General features: G+C 46.5%; 2 protein-coding genes across 3 annotated transcripts in view; both read right to left on the minus strand.

The window, feature by feature from the left end:
- Positions 1-2,152: 2,152 nt before the first annotated feature.
- HOXB2 (homeobox B2) lies at positions 2,153-5,478 on the minus strand. Its single transcript, XM_051994729.1, has 2 exons — positions 4,024-5,478; positions 2,153-3,048 (listed from the first exon to the last, which is right to left on the minus strand). The coding sequence occupies exons 1-2, from the start codon at positions 4,418-4,420 to the stop codon at positions 2,351-2,353; spliced, it is 1,095 nt and encodes a 364-aa protein (XP_051850689.1). The 5' UTR covers positions 4,421-5,478; the 3' UTR covers positions 2,153-2,350.
- Positions 5,479-8,622: 3,144 nt separating this feature from the next.
- Positions 8,623-13,729, minus strand: part of HOXB3 (homeobox B3) — a 28,959-nt gene continuing 23,852 nt past the window's right edge. Inside the window, exons 3-4 of one of the 2 annotated variants that reach the window (XM_051994738.1) lie at positions 12,120-12,708; positions 8,623-11,171 (exon numbers count right to left, since the gene is read on the minus strand). In XM_051994738.1, the coding sequence (XP_051850698.1) occupies positions 10,330-11,171; positions 12,120-12,564 (1,287 nt within the window). In that variant the 5' untranslated portion in view covers positions 12,565-12,708 and the 3' untranslated portion in view covers positions 8,623-10,329. Of the gene's footprint in view, positions 11,172-12,119; positions 12,709-13,729 lie in introns of those variants that run through there. The other variant, XR_007953294.1, reaches the window with a different exon arrangement.

A 13,729-nucleotide genomic window follows, 5' to 3' on the forward strand; every position in this document is an offset into this window, starting at 1 on the left:
ATTTAGAGAGAGTTCTGACCTGGTTTAATATTTTGTGGGTCCCACAAACTGAAGCAATAAAAACACGCACACACAAATGCAAATATAAGATATAAGTACACAGTATACTCATCTACGGATATACAAACATACACACACGTGACTTATTGCATACACTCTTTACATTTTCTGGGCTCATTTAAAACAAAATGCAAAACAACCAAGAGAAAAATCCCGGCCCCCATTTAGCTGCCTTTCAGCTTGGGAAACTGAGAAGGCTGGTCGAAGGAGAGCTGGTGGTGCTGGAAGAGAGGATCACTCATTCTTCTCCTCCCCCTAGCAGGAGTCTGGGAATCCTGAGGCTGCTGTCATGGCGGCTAGAGCGTCCCTTCGCTGGCTTTTCCAGGCCCAAGCTCCAGCGCCATTTTGAGCATCCCTGTCTTAACCATCTCCCTTCCCCCCTCCCCAACTCACCCACCACCCGCCTTCACTAGCTGCCACCTTCTCCCCTCCAGTGCCACCAGCCTAGCTGCCTGCTCCCACCCTCTGGGTGTCCCCTTCATCCAGTTCTCCGAGCATCCAACTGTCTCTCTTTCTCTCACACAGTATCTTCTATCGCTTCCCTAACCTCTGACAGGGTCCATTTGGTTCAGGAGCCCCCGGTGCCTTAGAAATAATTTATTTTTTCCGTGTCCACCGCGATGAATTCCTTCGCTGACCCTTTTTCATTCATAACCATCCTCACCCTTCCCTCCTCCCGCTTGATATATGAGGTTTATGTGTAAAATTCCATGTTGGAAAAGATCGCTCCTGTCTGGGAGCACGTGGGCCCACCGAGAAAATCCCCTGCAACTCCACCCCCACACTTCCACATACATTTTCTCCAGTCCCTGGGTCTAGGCTTATAGCTCCTACATTTTTCCCTCTTCATCCTTCCTCCATCCTCCGCAGAAGATGCCTTCCCATTTCTCCTTGGGTTTTTGGTGGTAGTGGTGGTGGTGGTTTTTGTTTTAGGTTGTTGTTGTTGGGTTTGGGGCGGTTTTTTTGCACTTTCTGTTTAAAGCTTTGAGAGAAGATATGTGGGTTTCATTCTGTGGAGGCTCAGAAAGAAATAATAGAAACCATTATCTAGGGCTAACTACAGCTACTCTTCCCCCGCCTTCTCTTTTGGGCCCCTTCGATCTGCCTGGGAAGGTCTTTCAATTCACCTATGCCGCCCACTTATTGCAAATCTCACAGAAAAGATCACAGAGTCTCTTCTTTCTCCAACAGACGCTATTTTCATCTGCTTCTTTCTGTTTTGTGTCTAAGGAGAAGATTTCTCTAAATTTCTCTAAATACAAACAAAATCAAAACGAAATTAAACCAAACCAACCCGGCAATAAACTGAGGATCTTGATGAAAAAGATGGGGCGATGATGGGAAACCAAAGCATTCTAAGTAAACCTTTGGCCCTCTCGGATTTTACTTTGTAGCCTGAGAGCCGAAAGAGTAGAATGCAGAATTGAAGCCATAGCGCCTGATTTGTTGCACCCGGACTTCATACGTTAATTCACACACTTTGCTACAGAGATCTGCCTCACTCACTTTAACCCGGGGAGAGTAATGGAATTACAGACACCCTTAATAGAACTTGAAAAAGGAGCTAGAAGCTAAGTAAAAGGAATCCACTAGAGCTAAACTAAGTTATGAAGCTTCAGAAAACGCCTACTCGCAAATGCAAACGCTCATTCGTTTTCATATAATAAAACATTTATTTAATCTATGAAAATAATATACAATAAATACTTTCCCCTTTTTCCTATTAAAGAATTTTAATAAATAGTCTACTGTCTAAAACTTAAAAAAGAGGCAAATAGGTCCCTCTGATTTTTTCTTAGGAACCCCCCCCAGTTTTATTATTCCTGAGATTTCATTGTTTACCAAAAAGATTTCTGTGGTGTTTTTTTTTTTAAGAAAAGTACAAATGTCTAATAAATTAGGGAGAGAGAAAGAGAGACAGAGACAGAGGAAAGGAGAGAGCAAATGAGGGAGGGAAGGAGGGGGAGAGAGAGAGACAGAGAGAGAGAAAGAGAGACAGAGACAGAGGAAAGGAGAGAGAAAATGAGGGAGGGAGGGAGGGAGAGAGGGGGGGGGGAGAGAGAGAGAGAGAGAGAGAGAGAGAGAGAGAGAGAGAGAGAGAGAGAGAGAGAAGAAAACGGATAAGATTCTAATTCGATAATACCTGAATTTTTAGTAACACTTATAAGGATTCTAGGAGTATAAGGAAAGGGAAGGGAAGGAGAAAGGAGTACTTTAACCTACAAAGAGGACTCCCCGTTACGAAGTGAAGAGGTCAGGAAGAGTGTTAGGTGTGTTTGGGGGAGGGTTGTTATTGGAACTGTAGATGTTCTAAGTCTATGGTTCGGAGCGTGCTGGTGAAGAAATCCAGGTCTTCCTCAGAGAATCGAACTGGACTGTCCAGGGATCCCTGCAGGGTAGGGGAAAGCCCCGCCGAGAGCTGGAGGCAGGAATCTGAAGCAAAGAAGTTGAGATCTGGCAAGAAAGGAGAATCTTGCCTCTCCGGGAATGAGTCTTCTAAGAGGGTTTCTGGTTCCATCGCCCCTGGCCTGTCCTCCGAGTACTGAGGACTCTCGGAATTCGAATTCTCTGATGCAGCCGACAACAGCCGAGGTCCTAGCTGGCCTAGGGAGGGCTTATTGGGGAGAGAACAGGCCTCTTTATCCTCTCGGGACCGCAATGGAGCATCCGGAGCTTGACCCAGAGCCGGGCTACCCTCGGATTCCTCCGCTGGGTCACTGCCTTCCTCTAGAGCCCCAGGGTAAACTTCGCCATCCAGAGATTCCTTATGCTGGTTCTGTCGTTTATGTTTCATTCGCCGGTTCTGAAACCACACTTTGACCTGCCTCTCTGTCAAGTCTAGCAACGCGGCGATTTCCACCCGGCGAGGCCGGCACAGGTATTTGTTAAAATGGAATTCCTTCTCCAGCTCCAGCAGTTGCGTGTTTGTGTAGGCTGTTCGCAGTCTCCTGGCCCCGCTGCTGCTTCCATCCTGAAGTCCAGTGGTATCTGGGGAGGGAGTGAAGGGAGAAGGAGGAAAAAAGTGAAGTGAGGAGGGCCGGGAGAGAAAAGCAAAAATAATATAAGTATTAAATTGGGGATACAGCTCCGCTCCTCCACCAAGTCTCCCAGTAATCCTGCCGGCATGACGCCCTCTTCCCCTGATATAGAGGAGATTCAGTGGGAACCCTCCCACTCCCTTTCCTTTTTAAAAAGGAGGGCCTCTGCTTTTGTACAGCTATTCCATTCCTCTTCTCTTCTCGAATCTCGAACTGAACCCAGCTAGAATCTCAGGTCCTCAGCAAAATCATGGGAAAGGAACTCCACGCCTGGAAAACGTCTCATGCCCCTATCCCATCCCCACACTTCAGGAAGGAGAGAAAAGCAAATCCTAATCCCTTCCAACAAGATCTGCTGTGCCCACAATTCATATAGAATTCTCAGACGCAGGAAAAGCGAGATGCCTCTCTTAACTTACCCTATCCGACTTCGAGACACCCCACTATCCCCACCCCCCACAGACAATTCTGCCGACGCTCTAAAATTCTTCAGCTGCTCTTAGGGACCTGGAGGGGGAGGGGAGAGAAGTTCTTCTTTCCCCTCCCCCAGATTCAATTCTAGGTTTTCTCCCATGCCCAACATACTCAGGTCCCTGCACTGAGAAATGAAAAAGCAAATAAAATCTCTTTTTAACCGTTTATCAGGGGGTAAAAACAAAACAAAATAAAACAAAAGACACTCAAAGGAAAAGATAATCTTAAAATCATCTTCCAAAAATCTCCTGGGCTTGAGATGGGGGGAACTAATCGTCCAGGCCCCGACTTTTCATTCTACTCTTTGGTTTGTGAAAAGATAGGGACTGGGCGAAGAGAACCCAACAGCTCTTTTCCGCTCCGGAGATCTACCCTATTCTGTGTCAACCCTTCTGCTTCTCCCCAGTCTCCTCAAACTGCTTAGCCCACGCCCCCAGTCCACTATACTGACCTGTGGGTGATCCAGCTCCTGAGGCCGGCACCGTGGAGGAAGCTGGGGCAGGGGATGAGGCCGATTGGTTGGGTTTCTTGGTCGATTTCTTCTCTTTCATCCAGGGGAATTCGGGGGCCAAGGGAGCTGCGAGAAGAGACTGAGGTGGAGGCGGTGGCAGCGGCGGAGCCGGCCCATCCTCGGTTCGCCTTTGGCTCCGGGGTCTCTGAAGGGTGGAGGCGCCCGGCTGGAGGTTGGGGATGGTTTGCTCGAAAGGAGGAGGAGGAGGAATTAATGTCGACTCCTTGATTGATGAAGTTTGAAATGTCTCCAAGACAGCGGGGAAGGAAGTCAGGCACTCGGCGAGCGATGGCTGGCTGTTTATAAACCCAATCTCCCTCTCAAATTCAAAATTCATGGCTTTCAATAGTCCCAGCCTCAGGGTGGGGGAGGGGGGCTGCAGGGGGGGGGATGTCAGGAAGGGAGGATCGGAAGGACCCCCCCTCCCCCCCCAAGTTATAGATGGAGTGTTGTTGGAGGGGGAGGGAGATTTTGCTCTCTCTCTTTCTCCCCCCCCTTTTTTATTTCGGGTCTTTATAATTGTATATTGCTGATAAATACAGGCGTATGGGGACTCTCTCTATTAAACCCGAGACTCGGCCGAAATTGCAGGCAATACTCGGTCACGGGACCGGCCTTGGCCAATCGCTCACCAGGGCCTGGTAGAAAACAGAGAGCATTCTTTCCTTTAATTGATTCAAAAACTCCAGAGGACCGCGATGTGGACACTGTCAATCCCCCGAGATTCCTCATGTCTTCCTCACCCCATTTCCCCCCTTTCCTAAACTGGTACTGAAACATTATTCCCGTCAATGGAAAGACATGTAGGGAGGAATGATGAGGAGGTCACCTATAGGAGAAGTCTTCTTTCCCCATCCAAATAAATACATAAGAATAAATAACAAGAATAAATTAACCTTTTCAGAATAGCAGAGCAGATTGTGAAGCAAAACCTGGCGGGAAGTGAAATTTGAAATGGACGTTATTTCTCTTGAAAGTTTCCACCTGGGGAGCAAATATCACTCTTTTCCCTACCCATCCCATAAAACAAAGGCTAAATCTTGCAAAGATCAATAATTTTCAATTCTGACACTTAGCACTGAGACATAGAGACATTGCAGGAAAGGCAGAATGATGTAAGGGAAAATTAATACTGGACTGGGTATTAAAAGACCTAGGTTCCAATCAAGGTCTTGCTGCTAAGTTGCTGTATATGATTTTGAGCAACTGATTGCACCTCCCTAGGTCTCATTTTCCTCTTCTGTAAAATAAGGGGATTGGGTTATATGATTATAACCTAAAGTCCTTTCAAATTCTTTAAGTTCCAATGGATAACTAGGTTTGATATAGTTGTATTCAGTTTCTGTATCCTTATTTATATTCCAAATGTATGTATTATTGTACATCTATGTGTCTCCATCTTTTAAAAGAAAACCATATTAGTCATAAATGCTCAGAACTCTATTTTATCTATTATTCATCAAAGATTAACAGCAAACATAGAGACCCACACACTTAAGGGTCTTGGTTAGAAATATGAAGACATATGCTTTGGAGAAAGCTTGCGTTTCTTCCCAAGACAGAATCTTCTCTTGGAATTTTTCTTTTCCAGATCTACTTTAACTATTTTGAAGGCAGAAATTGAAAACAACTGAATTCATATTCTCTTGCTAATTTTTGAAAGGAAGATTTTTGAGTTCTGGAGAACTAATTAAAACTTAGGAATATGGGGTGTCTGTGTGTGTGTGTATGTGTATGTGTGTGTGTGTGTGTAGCTGAAGGTGGATTGGGGGTGGTTGCTGGATCCAAAATATTTGATTGTAAATAATAAGCCACTACAGAAACTGAAAAATCAGTTCTTGGGAAGATTTTTAAATAAGTAGGTCAGAGGGACCAGAGAGTAGAGGAGGCTATCAATCTTAGCCCTCTGACAGCTCCCTCCTATTGCATCAAAGAATTTGGCTCTTTGGGAAAGGGAGAGGGAGTCTCCTAAAATCATGGTCTCTTAAAGGCCAAGGGGGGGGGGAGGGTGTAAAGGAGAAAGGTGAATCAGGGAGACCCAGGGGTAGCAGATGGGAAATGAGAAAAGAGAAAACGCCACCAACTTAAGGGGAAAGTTAGTCTGGAAAACTCCCCAGGCTTTCCCCCCTTCCCCTCCTTCCCCATTACTTCAAGCAGCAAGCTGGAGAAGGAGAAAGAGATGGCTAGGGGAGAAATGGCTACTCGGCTGGGGCTGCTCGATCTAGGAACTTACTTTCTGTCAATTAGACATTCGTGTGGGCGGTGAGTATTTTCAGAGAGGCGCAGAGTTGGAATGGGGGAGGAGGGAGAGCCCTGACTGAAGAATAGACACAAAGATGGGGGGAGAGAGAAATAGAGGGACAGTGGGGCTTCCGGAGAATTTGTGTATGGGGTGGAGGAGAGTTTGGAGTTTGGGGGAGCTATTGGAACCACAGGATCTCTAAATGAGTATGTTGCTTGATTTTGAAGAAACCAGTTGAGTGAAATAGAGTTTTTCGTCTTTGGAATTTTTTTCTTAGAAGGGAGGGGTAAAGATTAGGATTCTTTAAAAAAAAAAATCTTCCCTAAATGTTTATCATTTTTGGAGCTTCAAAGTCTTGGATAACATGGGGTTCCCGACACTCAGAGACAACTTGCAGAGGTTCGACAGCCAGCCAATCCCTCAATAAAAGATAGGGAACAAGAAAAACTTGTGATTGACTTAGAAGGCTCTCTAGGGTTGGCCTAGTGAGTTTGGCAGCTTTTTCTTTGCACCTCAGACAGAGAGCTTTTGGAAGAAGAGGAGGAGGAAGAGGAGGGTGAGGAAGAGGAAGATTAAGATGATGAAAAAGTGGATAGCTGCCTCTAACCCCTCCTTACAGGTTTTACAGCTAGATTAAAGAGTAGTGTAACATTTGTTTATTAAAGAGGTAGAGATGGGCCTTTAGCAAAAGAAGATCTAGATTACCAGAGACATATTTTCTAGCTGGGAGTCATAGAGCAGAGATATTTTAGCTTAATCGCAGTCTCTGGATAGATATCTGAGCTTCTGAAATCTCCAGAAGGGCAGGGCAAGTAGACAGCCAGCCAAAATACTCCCTTATCTTTCCTCAATTCTATTCGTCTGTTACTCTTGTTTGCAAACTCTCGCTAAAAAAATCTCTGCCTTCTCCCCTCACTCTTGCTAGATAAATAGTCCATCCATCGTCCCCCCTACTCCACCCCCTTCAACCCCTAACATGGCGCTTCATCCAGTTACATCATCCAGAAAATGCTATTCACAGAAGAGGAAGAAAGAGTGAGAGGGAATTGGGGTGGGTGGGGAAACCCTTGAGCATTATTTGATCCCAATCAAACTTTGCACGCTCTCCCGCTTTTAGATTATAGTGTGACCCAATGGCAAATTGCTTGCTGCTTGGATGAACCGAGTCCAGTTAAAATCTTACATCGAACAGGGGGAAAATCAGGTTGCTTTTTTATTGTTATTTATCGTTGCATAAAGACTGTAATTACTAACCTTGGACTGTCTGGATGCAACATAAAAATGAAAATTAGTCCTCGCTTTAAGACTGGGGGCTGGGAATCAAACGTGGTCCTCCTTTCCCCACCCCGTGCATATATATACACACTAAATATATGCTTCTAATTAAGCAGTGCGAGCACATCGCTTACAATTAGAATTATGCAACTCTTCAGCAAATCCACCATCGCTTCTTTCAACGAATTAGCCCCATATTTCAGACTCCCTGTCCTTTCTCTCTCTTATCGGCTCCGGCGATTCAGCGCTGACATTTCATCTTTGACAGACGCTTTCTATCCTCGCTCCCACATCATAAAACTTTTATGGAACCGCGACTAATAAATTAAGTTTTTACCGGGATTGGGAAAACCGAGAGGCCCACAAGTCTAAGAATTATTTTATTTATTCTCCTGACCCAAATGTCTCCTTAGCCTACCCCCTTCCTCGACTCCTCGCAGCTGCATCAACTGCTCCTCTCCCTTCCGGATTGGTTGCTTTCACCGTTTTTATTAGATTTAATTTAACTTCGGTTGCAACGTTCTGACCTGAAAACTCTAGGCCTTAGAATTTATTTATTTAATTAAAAAAAAAAGATTAATCATTTTCCTTTGTTTTCATTCTAGACCCAATGGTGGTTGGGCTCCAGGGTCACGTGATGGCTTCTTTGTAGCAGCGGAAAAGGCTTGTGAAGTTTAGGCTGGTGAAAGGGAGATGGAGCTGTTATCCAGAGCAGAGAGAGGAAAGACAGAGAGACAGAAGTAGGAAGCCAAAGAGAGGGAGGTGGTGTAGCTGGGCAAATGCAGGAAGATCCGTGAGGGAAGAGCACAAGAGCTTGTTAAGTAAGCACCAACTTGATAAGTTGGCAGAATGTTACGACAAGAAACAAACAGAATTCAAAGGAGAGATTCAGGGGGCAAAGGCAAGATGCTAAAGTGAGGAGTGGGAAAGAAAGCCAGAATGTTATCTTCAATCCCCTTCTTAAATTTGGAAACACTGGACAGCTTGATTGTTGCCTGACCAATTGGACCAAAGAGACAAGGTAAAATTGATAACAGAAAGTTTATTCAAGAATTGCTTGACAGACAATCCTTTTTAGTAAGGAAAAAGTAACTCCTAAGAACAAATAAAGATTTCCAAGAGGGAGTAACTCTAAATCTACAAATTCAGGACTATACAGAGACGATTAGGAGCTGAATTCATGCCTTTAAGAGAACTAATTACAATTGCTCATAAGTACGAGGATAACATAAATCTACGGCTCTTTCCTAGAGTACAGTAATAACTAAAATTGAAAAGGTTTTACGACAGGAAACACAACGTCCTTTATAACAAGTAAATACTAAAAGAAAAAAGTACAATTTTCTTTTGTACTTCGTATAAATACATAATGTTGGGTAGGGGGATAAATAATACAAAAAAAGAAAATATTTTAACAGGCTATAACCAATAAATATATATGAAAATGTTCACTAGAACACACGCTTTTAGAGCAACGCCTGGATTCTTCAGGCCCAAGCATCTCTCACAGTTGTTTTTATATCCATTAAAATGTAAACTCTAAGTGCAACAATGGTATCCCAGTTAGGAGCATTAGGCCAGCACATACCAAAGGCTCTGGCATCAGCTCAGGCCCTGGGACATACAGTTTGTTCAAATATACCCTGTTTTCACGTTAAGTCAAGAGAATAATCAAATAATAATAATAATAAAAAGCTTCTAACCCCTTGTGTCTGGATTGCTTTTTGTGATGAGCCCTAAAGAGAAGGGAGGATGTGGTGATTGGACTGGAGCATGAGAAAGTGGGGGCAGAGGAAGACAGGCAAATATTTAGACCTGACAACTTGCTTGCCCCAGGCCTACCTCTGCTCCTCAGTCATTTTTCAAAGGAAAAAATATATATAGCTATATCTTTATAATATAGGCAGCTATGACTTTCAGGATCTCTCAGCATCCCTGAGCCCACTGAAAATTGAATTGGGGGGGGGGAGGGGAGGAATCACCAGGTATACAGATCTTAAAATCCTGGGAAAAGGATGTAGGGCTAACAAATGGAGTGAATGGGGGAGGAGGGGAAAAAGAGAAGGGGGAGTGAGGGTGGTCTTAGATAAGGCCCAAATGAAAGGGAGAAGGATGTAGATTTTGAAGGTGCTAGAGAATGGAGAAGTTAGCGCTCCTTCTGTGCCCTGGGGGTTGAAATATTTGTATATGTTTTCTTTCAAAAAAGACAGAGAATTAAGAAGTTATCTGGAATAGCCAAGAAAAGGTGGGAGGTGAGTAGTTTGGTTGCTTTTTGCTAAATCATTCTATTTTCTCTTTTAAAAATGTGCTTCTCCACAATCCCCACTTCAGTTTTCTGAGCTTCATCTTCCTCCAACTTCCCCACCCCCCAGGCAGTAAAATTAAAAGTTGTATTGGAGCTTTGGAGTCACTAGGGGAAATGGGGGCAGGTTATGGGGATGGAGAGGGACAAGATCTCTAGCCTGGTTCGGATTCGGGAGTGCAAGTTTGAATACCAATTTTGCAATGCGGGGATGTGGGAGAGTAGGAGAGGAAGGGTGTACTTAATACTCTTAATACCCTCCTCTCACCCCAGCTCCCACCGGGCCCTTTCTTCGAAGAGAAACTCCCTATAATCCTCCCTCCTGTTTTTTCCCATCACTTCTGGGCAATCTCAGTCTTGCTGGCTCTTTCCCACACCCTCTTTCCTCCTTGTGCTCCTCCACCCCACTTCTCCCTCACTTCTCCCATCACAGGTGTGTCAATTTGGGCGCTTCTTGGATTCTACCCTGAGGAGGCGCATGGTGAGAAGAAAGGTCTGTGTAAGTGGGGTGTGGGTCGCAAGGTCCGTGATGCTGGTTGGGGGCCATAGAGGGCGCCCCGTTGTAGTCCAGGTTCCCCGACGGGTGGTGGGACAGGTGGTTGAGGCCATATAGGGAGGGACCAGCAGGGGGCGGCAGTGGATCCACGTACCCGCCCCCCCCGACGTACACAGGGCTGCTTTGCATGCTCGGTGTACCGTAGGCTCCCCCATTGCCTTGGAGAACGTGAGGTTCGTACTCGGGAGGCGCTGGATTGGGGGTGTACTTCTGCGGGGCGGCACAGCCCTTGAGTGGCGGTTGGTAGTTCGACGGCAAAGCATAGGCATTCTGGTGGGGTTTGCCGAAGGCAGGAGGGGACGGGGTCTCATAGCTGGAGGTCATGGTATGTAAGGCGTTCATGAAGCCCGCTGTAGATTGCATGGGCTGAGGGGGGCTGCCGGCTGGAGATGGGCCTCCGGACGAAGAACCCAGCCCCTTGGACTTCTGGTCTTTCTTATACTTCATCCGCCGGTTCTGGAACCAAATCTTGATCTGGCGCTCGCTCAGATTAAGTAAATTGGCCATCTCCACCCGGCGAGGCCGGCACAGGTAGCGATTGAAATGAAACTCCTTCTCCAGCTCCACCAGCTGAGCACTGGTGTAGGCTGTCCGGGCTCGTTTGGAGGCCGAGGATCCCGGCGGGCTCTTGTCCCCTCCCCCGCCTCCCCCGCCACCCCCACCCCCTCCGCCTCCGCCGCCTCCACCACTGCCACCGCCGCCGCCACAGTTTTCTGCCGGATTGGAGGGGGTGGGGGAGGTGGAAGGAGAGAAAATGAAATAAAAGATAATTACTGTACACGCCGAAATTGAATGCATCGTTTCTTAATAAATCCAGGCCTCGGCTCTGAGCCTTCTCTCGCCCTCCCCCTTCTCTCCCCCCCCAAACCCCGCTACCCGTCGCATTAGCGGACACTCCATAATAGTGGCATTTATTAAGAGACCTGTTCTCCACTCGATGCCCTAGCTTATGAAAATTTGATCATGTCACACAGACACAAGCTGTACGGCCATTTATTTATGACTGGATTATTCTCTCCTCTCCCCCCTCCTTCTCCCCTTCTCTAGCTTTTCTCTTCTCCTCCCGATCTCAGATCTTCCCTTCCTCCCTTCTTCAATTCTGAAAAATAAAATATTGGAGAGTACTAATGAAGGGTCTAGAAGTGAAGGTCACATTTGGAATCTAGGGATCTCAAAGCCAGGAGGCACAGACCCAGGGTCACAGTGCAGGATAGATGAGCTCTGGCACACGGCAGGGACACCTCAGTGATTGTGATTAATACCCACAATAATCATACTTAATAATAATCAATCGGCTTGGGGGCCGCTCAGGGGCTGTTGGACTGTTTTTCTATAGAGTCCCACAGACTCAAGCATCTAGGCCTGATTCTCCTAGGCTGTGGCTTTTAATGCAAAAAGCATATGTATGTTTGGAGAGTGGAGAGAGGGGGAAGGTGGGCTAAGGGTTCTTAGATAAGAATATAGGCGGATGCAGGTGTCAGTTAAGTTGAAGGGGTACTCTACTCTTACCAAGGCAATAGCCTCCTGTTACCTGACCCTTCTTCCCGCTCTTTTCCCTCCCAGTGTATTTTGCCACGTGGAAAGTTCTGGATGGATCCTAGCAAGACTAATAATCACAATAATAAAAATCAAAATAAGGTAGAGAGAGGGAGGGGCAATACCTGTGCTGGGGGAGCTGTTTTTCAGTTTGGAGTTTTGCCTCGACTCTTTCATCCAGGGAAAAATCTGTTTGCTGAGGGTGGAGTTGGAGCCGGGCCCACATTTGGGGGGAGCGTTTTTGCTGGGCCCACTGGCATTATTGCTGTTGCTACTGGTGCTGGTTGGGACAGCATTGGGAGGGGGCGAACCCGGAGTGGGGGCCGAGTGATGGTCCGGGGCCAAGCCAGGCCTCATACAGCTGCCATTCAACTCTTTGCTTTTGCCATGGGGGGCCGTATTGCCCAGGGCCTGGAGTGAGCAGGCCGAACGCTGGTAGTCTCCTTCCAAATGCGTGGCTGATTGGAAGGGAGGCTGAGTTAGCCCGTCGTAACCGAAGCCATTGCTGCCAGGGTAGGAATAACCTCCGAACAGAGCTGCTGTGTTGTCGTAGTAGGTCGCTTTCTGCATCGCTGGACAAGCCCTGGGTGGCGGGTGGCAACTTGCAAGGGCCTGATACCCTCAGGACTGGACATTGGCACCCCGGGGTCACGTGATGTGCCGGACCCCCCCCCTCCGCCCCCCTCCTCCCGTGGTCTCTTGGAAGCGGCTGACCTGCGGGGCGAGAAAGGAGAAACAAGGGAAGAAGACTGGGTCTCGAATCCATCTTAGGCGCTGAAAAGCGAGCTGACATCAATAGGGTTTTTTCTCTCAGCCCCCCCCCCATACACACACACACACACACACACACACACACACACACACACACACACACACACTTCCCCCAAGCAGATGCTGAGGCTGCCTTCCTGACCTGATGCTGAATTTTGTGGAGGATTTTATTTTAATACAAAAAAAGAAATTTTATCCCTATTAAAAACGGTGAGAATGCTGATTTTGGAACGTCCTAGATCTAACACTCGACTAACTTCATGTGATGTCTCTCCCTTTTCCTATGAAATAGCCTTTGACCTCCCTCCTCTTCTTACTCCTCCTCCCAAGTGTAGGATAGGGTGTTAATCTGTATCGGGGTTGGGTGAGGGGGAGTAGGAGAGCAAGAAGACTGAAATAAAAGGGCCATCATCATCATCACTATCATCATCCCAGGTTTCCCTATCTCTGTCTTCTTGTCCATTTCCAAATCTCCTTCGACCAAACAGAATTAACCTGTCAAGTTGGGCAGAATGGAGAAGCAAGATCAGCAAGCAATCTCCCGAAGCAAAGCCGCTCAAACCCGCATGACATAAAACTCTCGAGTTTTAGCCTTTTCCGGCTCCAATTTTCTCCTTTTCTTTATATTTTCTTCTAAATCTGACAAAATTCTTTACTCAGTCAAGACTGTACGGAGGTCCACGGCCAACCAATCTCTTTGGGAGACCCCTTATCACTGCTGGATAGTTCATTCACCTTCTCCCTTCCAGTTGGTGCATCCACCATTTGGTACACGTTTTCTCCACCTCTTGTTTTCTTCCCTCTGTGCTTTTGTGTTCCCCTACCCTCTTTCCTTTCCTCCCTTGTTTTCATAGGAAGGGGAGGAAAATAGAAGATAAAAGAGAAAAAGAAGATGAAAATTGTACGACTGCAGGAGTTCTCTACTTCGGTAAAGGGCTCTTACTTAAACAGCAAATGACTTGCT

Source organism: Antechinus flavipes, chromosome 4 (genome assembly GCF_016432865.1).
Source record: "Antechinus flavipes isolate AdamAnt ecotype Samford, QLD, Australia chromosome 4, AdamAnt_v2, whole genome shotgun sequence".
In the NCBI taxonomy this organism is placed as follows: domain Eukaryota; kingdom Metazoa; phylum Chordata; class Mammalia; order Dasyuromorphia; family Dasyuridae; genus Antechinus; species Antechinus flavipes.